This window comes from Myiozetetes cayanensis, unplaced genomic scaffold (assembly GCF_022539395.1).
Source record: "Myiozetetes cayanensis isolate MyiCay16 unplaced genomic scaffold, myiCay2020 scf142, whole genome shotgun sequence".
NCBI classification, from domain to species: Eukaryota; Metazoa; Chordata; class Aves; order Passeriformes; family Tyrannidae; genus Myiozetetes; species Myiozetetes cayanensis.
This window is the reverse complement of record NW_026087071.1, coordinates 60,673-69,237: the sequence shown is the minus strand read 5'-3', so window position 1 is coordinate 69,237 and position 8,565 is coordinate 60,673. Positions and strand designations below refer to the sequence as shown.

General features: G+C 66.6%; 2 protein-coding genes across 2 annotated transcripts; both read right to left on the bottom strand.

Annotated features, from left to right (window-relative positions):
• Nucleotides 1–782: 782 nt before the first annotated feature.
• LOC126637128 (beta-1,3-galactosyltransferase 2-like) lies at nt 783–1,789 on the bottom strand. Its single transcript, XM_050310057.1, is given in 2 exon segments — nt 783–1,669; nt 1,672–1,789. Coding segments are annotated over 2 exon segments (1,005 nt in total).
• Nucleotides 1,790–4,316: 2,527 nt separating this feature from the next.
• Nucleotides 4,317–7,900, bottom strand: QTRT1 (queuine tRNA-ribosyltransferase catalytic subunit 1). The gene is made up of 10 exons (XM_050310052.1): nt 7,657–7,900; nt 7,369–7,437; nt 7,102–7,240; nt 6,947–7,025; nt 6,767–6,882; nt 5,320–5,458; nt 5,141–5,216; nt 4,940–5,049; nt 4,771–4,855; nt 4,317–4,682 (listed from the first exon to the last, which is right to left on the bottom strand). The coding sequence occupies exons 1-10, from the start codon at nt 7,894–7,896 to the stop codon at nt 4,536–4,538; spliced, it is 1,200 nt and encodes a 399-aa protein (XP_050166009.1). The 5' UTR covers nt 7,897–7,900; the 3' UTR covers nt 4,317–4,535.
• Nucleotides 7,901–8,565: the final 665 nt, after the last annotated feature.

Sequence of the window (8,565 nt, the reverse complement as noted above, 5' to 3'; positions counted from 1 at the left end):
GAAACCAAAATTCAGAGGATTCTCTTAAAGCCCCCCCCAAATTCAGAGGATTCATCTCCTAAAAACCCTTGGGGCCATTCCAGTCCTCGCCTGTGTGTCCATGCGTTGCCCTAGGCTCCAGTGCCAACACCAGGAACGAGGCACATCCTGGAAAGCACCAGGAATGCCGCCTGGGACGAGGCCCGTCCTGGCAAACACTGGGAATGGTGCCCGGAACGCGGCGTTCCCACCTCCGGGGGGCCCCTTCCCTGCCCGGATCCAGGAACGGACGAGGCTCCGGGTGGTTCCAGCCCTTTTTTATTACAAACATTGGCTATAAATTAACGGGACAGATCCCGATCCATAGAAACAGTTCAGTGGCTGCTCCGGAGCCGGGACCGGGCGCAGTCCGTGTGGCCGGTGATGCCGGCGGTTCCCGGCGCTGCCGGCAGGTCCTGGGGACAATCTCTGGAGGGGGACACCGGTGTGTCCCAGTGACCCCAGCAGTTCCCAGTGTCACTGGTGGTGTCCCGGTGACCCCAGCAGTTCCCAGTGTGTCCCGGTGACCCCAGCAGTTCCTGGTGACCCCAGCAGTTCCCAGTGTCACCAGTGTGTCCCAGTGACCCCAGCAGTTCCCAGTGTCACCAGTGTGTCCCAGTGACCCCAGCAGTTCCCAGTGTCACTGGTGTGTCCCAGTGGCCCCAGCAGTTCCCAGTGTGTCCTGGTGACCCCAGCAGCTCCTGGTGACCCCAGCAGCTCCCAGCATCACCGGCATGTCCCAGTGACCCCAGCAGTTCCCAGCATCACCAGCATGTCCCAGTGGCCCCAGCAGCTCCCGCCCTAGGGACACTGCACGGAGGCGTTCGGAAGTGGGGCCAGACGCGCAGCAGGTCGCGGGGCCCGTAGTGGTGCACCATGACGGCGCGGGAGAAGCGGCACTTGTCGTAGGGCAGGCGGTACATGGTGAAGGCGCCGGGGGGCCCGTCGCGGACGCGCAGCCCCAGCGCGTGCAGGCACAGCCCCACGTAGGCGTCCTCCATGTTGATGGGCGGCACGGTCTGCGCCACGGCGAACACGCGGCGCGCCACGTCCCCCGAGAGCACGTAGCCGGGCCCGCCGCAGTAGGGCGGGTACGTGTCGTTGGGGTACACCTCGCGCGGCACGAACCACTTGTAGGCGCGGCTGCGCAGCGGGCCCGTGCCGCGGTACACGTGGCCCGTCACGAAGCCCCGCTTGGGCGGCAGCAGCAGCCGCCGCACCAGGAACTCCAGGTTGAGGAAGACGTCGTGGTCGGCCTTCACCACGTAGGCGGCGTCGGGGCAGAAGCGGCTCACCCACTCCAGCCCCATCAGCGTCTTCAGCGTCAGGTTGTTGTAGGTGTCCAGGAAGTCCTGCTGCAGGAGGTCGCCGTGCAGCTCGTCCTCCTCGCGCAGCGCCGGCCGCAGCGCGTCGCCGAACACGGGGTGCACGCCCAGCAGGAAGAGCCGCAGCACCGGCACGCCCGGCACCGAGCCCTCGTCGCCCCACGTGCGGCGCACGGCGTCGCGCGCGGCCGTGTCCGCCGGCGCCGTCACCACCAGCAGCACCAGGAAGGGCGTCCGCGCCCGGCACTTGTCGGGGTGGTTCAGCAGGAACCGGTAGGGGTGCGGGTACGGCGGCTGCAGCGGGTGCCGGGTGGGGTGGGGGCCGGGGGCCGGGGGGCCGGGCTGGGCGTCGCCTGGGCGGGCGGGCGCTGCTCCCGCAGCACCAGCAGCGCCAGCGCCATCGCCAGCGGCAGCAGCAGCAGGCGGGAGCTCGACCCGAGCTTCATGGGGCACCTGCGGGAGGGAGAAAGGGGGGCTCGGGGCGGGCACGGCACCGGGGTGGGCATGGCACCCGATCCTGCTGGCAGCCCGGTCACACCGGCACCCTGGTCCTGGCAGCACCCTGGTCCTTTCAGCATCCAAATCACACCCACCAGCACCCCAATCCCACTGGCACCCCCCTCCTGCTGGCAGCCCAGTCACACCGGCACCCTGGTCCTGGCAGCACCCCAATCCCACTGGCACCCCCATCCTGCTGGCAGCCCAGTCACACTGGCACCCTGGTCCTTTCAGCATCCAAATCACACCCACCAGCACCCCAATCCCACCAGCACCCCCATCCTGCTGGCAGCCCAGTCACACCGGCACCCTAGTCCTGTCAGCATCAAATCACACCCACCAGCACCCCAATCCCCCTGGCACCTCAATCCCACTGGCACCCTGGTCCTGTCAGCACCCAAATCACACTCGCCAGCACCCAAATCCAGTCATCCCTCTGATCCTGTCAGCACCCAAATCACACCGGTACTCACGTCACACCGGCACCCAAAACCAAACCATCACCCTCATCCTGTCAGCACCCAAATCACACCCACCAGCACCCCAATCCCACCAGCACCCCAATCCCACCGGCACCCTGATCCCACTGGCACCCCAATCCCACCGGCACCCCAATCCCACCGGCACCCCAATCCCACTGGCTGGACACGCCAATCCCATGGCACCCAAATCCCACTGGCTGGGTACCTCCCCCGCTCCCCCAGCACCCACCTGGTGCACCGAGACACCCCCACAGCCCCCACCCCTGTCAGGCCCCCCTCTGCTCACCCACCCTCTCCCCTGCCCCCACCCCCTCCTGCGGTGTCAGGGGGTCCCTGGGTGCCCCTGCCCTGCCCTCCCCTGTTCAGAGTCCACCCTCTCCCTCCCCTGTTCAGAGTCGCCCTCTCCCTCCCCTCTTCCAGAGTCCCCCTCTCCCTCCCCTTTCAGAGTCCCCCTCTCCCTCCCCTGTTCAGAGTCCCCCTCTCCCTCCCCTGTTCAGAGTCCCCCTCTCCCTCCCCTGTTCAGAGTCCCCCTCTCCCTCCCCTGTTCAGAGTCCCCCTCTCCCTCCCCTCTCTTCCCGGCACCTCGAGGTGCGATAAGGGCTGGAGGCACCGCTGGGGCCCGCCCAGTTCCACCAGTCAAACCAGTTGGGGGTCTCAGGGGAGCCACGGGGGGGCCCGGGGCTGAGTCCAGCTCTGCCCAGTTCTCCCAGCGCACCCCGGGGCTTTTCCAGTTCGTCCCTCTGGTTTTGCCACATGGCCTTTCCCAGTTGCTCCCAGTTGTTCCCAGTTTGCCCAGGTGCAGGGTTCAGCCTTTTCCACTCCTCCCCAGTTCCCACAGCCTTTCCCGATTGCTCCCACTTCATTCCAGGAACTGCCCGCAGCCTTTCCCAGTCCTTTCCCACTTCCTCCCAGTGGCTCCCAGTCAACCCCAGGTGCTGCTCCAGCCCTTCCCAGTGGCTCCCAGTCTCCGTTCCAGGTGCTGCTCCCACCTTTCCCAGCATGTCCCGGTCATTCACAGCGAGTCCCAGTGGCTCCCAGCAAACCCCTGGTGCTGCTCCATCCCTTCCCAGTGGCGCCCAGTCACTCCCAGTGTCTCCCAGTAGACCCCAGGTACTGCTCCAGCCCTCCCAGTGTCTCCCAGTCTCTGTTCCAGGTGCTGCTTCCACCCTTTCCCAGCGTGTCCCAGTCATTCACAGCGAGTCCCAGTGGCTCCTGGTCACTCCCAGTGGCTCCCAGTAAACCCCAGGTGCTGCTCCAGCCCTTCTCAGTGTCTCCCAGTCACTCCCAGTGGCTCCCAGTAGATCCTAGGTGCTACTCCAAGTGCTGCTCCCACCCTATCCCAGCGTGTCCCGGTCACTCACGGCGAGTCCCAGTGGCTCCCGGTCACTCCCAGTGGCTCCCAGTATCCCGCCCCGGGTGGCACTGGCTCAGTGGCCGCAGTGTCCGGCAGCGGTGACAGAAATCAGCGGGCACAGGTGACGCACGTGCCACACCCGGCCCCAGCCCCACCCCCAACCCCCCTGTCCCCTTCCACCCTCCTCCTCCCGGGACCCCACCTGCTCCACCCCCTCCTCAAACTTCCTCCTGCGGCCACACCGGGGCCACCACACAGATGTCACCACCCCGGTGTCCCCGTGGCCACCACGCAGATGTCACCACCCCAGTGTCCCCGTGTCCCTGTCGGTGCCACCACACAGATGTCACTGTGGCCACACCGGTGTCACCCTGGCCACCCAGCTGTCACCACGCAGGTGTCACCACGCAGGTGTCACCACGCAGGTCGCTTCCCCTTCCCACCCCCCCCCGCTCCCCGACATTCCTGAGTTCCCAAAATGCATCCCCCAACCCATTTTGGGGCCCCCCGACCCCTTTGCCCCCCTCTGACCCGTTTTGGGCCCCCCCGCCCCACCTGGAGCCACAACGAGCTGTTCCCCACAAAGGCTTTATTTCCAACCCCCTAAAAAACCCCAAAGCAGTAAAAAGGCACAAAAAAGTACAAAAATACACAGAGAGGGGAACAGAAAAGAGAGGGGAGGTGGAAAACAGAGGGGAGATGGGGGGCCTCCTGGGAGTTGGGAGGCACAGGGGGGCATAAAGGGGATCTGGGGGTTCCCCTGGGATTGGGGGGGCGCAGAGGGGTCTGGGGGTCCCCCCAGGGATTGGGGGGGCACAGAGGGGTCTGGGGGTCCCCCCAGGGATTGGGGGGTCCCTGTCAGTCCAGGGTGATGCCCACAGAGGCCAGAGCCTCCCTGACCCAGGGGGCCCCCCTCTCCCCGTACATGGTGTCCATGAACTCCCGCACGAACTCCGGGAAGCGCTGCCTCAGGATGCTCTCCCGGATGGAGCCCATCAGCTTCATCTGGGAGGGGCAGAGGGGGGTCAGGGGGGGTGTTAGAGGAGGGTGAGACCCCCAGACACCACCCTCAGCCCCCCTGCCCCGGCCCCACCTGGTAGGCGAGGTTGTGCAGGGTGAGCAGGTGCAGCGCGGCCGTCTCGGAGCGCAGCAGCGCGTGCAGGTACGCCCGGGAGTGCCTGGGGAAGGGGAGTCGGGGGGTTGAATCACTGGGGAGGGTCAGAGCAGCCCCCCAGCCCCCCTAAACGGCCCCCCCAGCCCACCTCTGGCACGTGGGGCAGGCGCAGTTCTCGTCGATGGGGCGGAAATCTTTGGCGAAGCGTCGGTTTTTCAGCTGCAGGGACCCCCAGGGGACCAGGGCGGAGCCGAAACGCTGCGAGGGGACACGGGGGGGGTCAAGGGGGTCCCTAAACCCTGGGAGGGCTGCAGAGCTCCCCCCAAACCCCGCCCCAGAGCCCCCTTACCGCGGTCCGGGTGGGGAAGACGCAGTCGAACATGTCGCAGCCCAGCGCCACACAAACCACCAGGTCGGTGGCGTAGCTGGGAGGAGGATGATGCAAATCAGAGGGGGTGGGGATGATTTGAGGGGTCTCCCCCGCCCCGAGGGGGGTCGGGGCAGGCGGCAGGAGCCCCCCAGACTCACCCAACGCCCATGAGGTAGCGGGGCTTGTCCCGGGGCAGGCGCTCGGCGCTGAACTTCACCGCGCGCCAGAACCGCGCCTTGTCCTCGCCCCCGCTCAGGCCCCCGATGGCAAAGCCCGGCACGTCCCGCTGGGTCATGGCTGAGGAGGGGGGGCTGTGAGACCCCCCCTGAACCTCCCTGTGCCCCTCTGGACACCCCCAGACCCCCCTAAACCCCCTCGGACCTCCCCTGAGTCCGTCCACCCCACCGAGTCCCTCAAACCTCCCCAGGACCCACCAAACCTCCCCAGAACCTCCCAAACCTCCCAGGACCCACCAAACCTCCTCAGAAGCCCTGAACCTCCCCAGGACCTCCAAGCCTCTCCAGAACCCCAAACCTCTCCAGAACCCCCAAACCTCCCCAGGACCCCCAAACCTCCCCAGGACCCCCGGGTCCCCAAACCTCCCAGGATCCTCCCAAACCTCCCCAGGACCTCCCAAACCTCCCCAGGACTTCCCAAATCTCCCCAGGACCTCCGAAACCTCCCCAGAACCCCCCAAACCTCCCCAGGACCTCCCAAACCTCCCCAGGACCTCCTGAACCTCCCCAGAACCTCCCAAACCTCCCCAGAACACCCCTGAACCTCCTGCAGACACCCCAGAGCCCCCCCGGGACCACCCCCTGCCAGGGGTGAGGATGAGGATGAGAGGGAGGAAGGCTGGGAGGGGGTGGGGGGTGAGGATGAGGAGGGTGAGGAGCAGGAGGAAGGGTGGGAGGTGAGGATGATGGTGATGGGGAGGAAGGCCAGGGGATGAGGATGATGGTGATGGGGAGGAAGGCCAGGGGATGAGGATGATGGTGAGGAAGGACCAGAGTGTGAGGATGAGGAGAGTGAGGATGATGATGATGGTGAGAAAGGCTGGGGTTGAGGATGAGGAGGGTGAGTATGGCTGGGGGTGAGGATGATGATGATGAGGACGATGGTGAGGAAGGCTGGGGGTGAGGATGATGGTGATGGTGAGGAAGGGCCAGGGGGTGAGGATGATGAGGGTGAGGAAGGCTGGGGGTGAGGAGAATGACGATGGTGAGGAAGGCTGGGGGGTGAGGATGATGATGATGACGATGGTGAGGAAGGCTGGGGGGTGAAGATGATGACAATGGTGAGTATGGCTGGGGTTGAGGATGATGAGGGTGAGGAAGGCTGGGGGGTGAGGATGATGATGCTGATGATGCTGAGGGAGGCTAGGGGTGAGGATGATGAGGACAATGGTGAGGAAGGCTAGGGGTGAGGATGATGACGAGAATGATGGTGAGGAAGGCTGGGGGTGAGGAGGATGATGAGGACGATGGTGAGGAAGGCTGGGGTTGAGGATGATGAGGATGGTGAGGAAGGCTGGGGGTGAGGATGATGATGATGGTGAGGAAGGCCAGGGGGTGAGGATGCTGATGATGCTGAGGAAGGCCCCACCTTGGATGCAGCGCTGGCGCAGGGAGGGCTCCAGCCCCCCCTGGACGATGGCGAAGAGCAGCTGCTCCTCGGGGCGCCCGTGAGCGGCCACGCAGCGGTCCAGCCACCTCACCGACCTGGGGGGCACGGGTGGGGGTCAGGGGGGGTCCCTGCAGGCCCTGGGGGTCCCGGGGTCCCCACCTGTCCATGGCCTCCTCCACCCGCGGCCCCGTCGTGGTGCTGCTCACGACGTCGTCCAACTGCATCGCGATATCGGCGCCTGGGGGGGGGCAGGGGGGGTTTGGGGGTGTCCTGGCACTGTGGGACCCCCTCCCCTCGGATGTGGGGGGGCTCACCCAGGGCGTTCTGGATCTCCATGGATCTCTCCGGGCTCAGCAGGATCTCGTCCCCGCCGTGGGGGGGTCGGAACAGAACCCCCTCCTCCGACACCTCCGAGAGCTGCGCCAGGGACACCATCTGGAACCCCCCGCTGTCCTGGGGGGGGAGAACACACCCAAAATTGGGGATGGGGGGGGGGTCAGGGAGCCCCCGAGGTTCGGGGGAGGGTCCCGGGGGTGTCCCCACATCCCTCCCCTAAGGAGGGGGTCCCGCCCCCCCCTCACCGTCAGCAGATTGTGGGGCCAGTCCATGAATTGGTGCAGACCCCCGGCACGTCGGATCAGCTCCGGGCCCTGCAGGGGGAGAGGGGGGGAGGGAGAAAAGGGGTCACCTGGAGCTTGGGAATCACGGCGGGAATGTGGGAACGCGGCGGGGCGGGCTGGGAAGCCTCCTGGAGCCCCGGGGACGGAGGGGGAAGGTGGGAAGGAAGGCGGAAAGGAATTCCCGCTGGGAATTTGGGCCTCCGAGGGGAGGATATAAAACCCTCTGCCCCCCCCCTCGTCGCCGCTCACCGGCCTCGTGCCCAGATGGAAGGTGTTGCCGAGGCAGATGCGGCAGCCGAGCGCCGCCAGCTGCGCGGCCGTGAGGCCCTTGGCGGTGCCGCGGGTGCCCACGGGCATGAAGACGGGGCAGGGCACGGTGCCCCGCGGCAGCCGCAGCTCCCCGGCCCGGGCGCGGCTCCGCCCGCACTCGGCCACGATGCGAAGCACCGGGAGCGGCCCCGGGCCCGGGCCCGCCATGGGCGCCGCCATCTTGGGCTCGCCGACCGGAAGCGACGCCGGAAGTGGCCGTTACCGGGGCAACGCGGGCGCCATGTTGGGTCCTGTGGTGAGGGTCCAACCCGAGACACCCCCCAGCCCAGCAAACGGCAGGAACGGGCTCTGCTGCCCTCACCGGGGCGGCCTCTCAGGGTACGTGGAGGGGTCTCGGCCCCGGGGCTTTGCCTCGGGAATGTCGCTCTTTGTGTTCGTATAACGGTCCCGGGATGTGCCCGGGGCGGGCGGGAGGAGCCGCAGCAGCCAATCATCGTGCACAGAACATTGATTGACAGCCGGCTGGCGAATCACGAGAGGCCTTTCCTCTTCGCCGCCGCCGGCTTGGTCGTCCCGGTTGGAGTGGCGGTGGCGCTGTCCAATAGAAGGGAGGGCGGGCTGGGGAGAGGAGGGCGGGCTCATCGGTGCGCCCTGAGCGCTGATTGGTCTTTGCCCTGAGCGGCTTCCTTTTTCACCAATGAAACAGCAGAACCTCCGCAGCGGGGCGGGACTGCACCGCCATTCCCCTCAGCTGACGCGGCTCCCATTGGCTGCGAATCATGAGCGACGCGATGAGCACCTAATTAAAAAAGCGCCGTCGCTTCTTTACCCGCCCCCCGCAGTGATTGACAGCTCCCCGCGCCGCTCAGCTCGCCGCGCGCGCTTGAC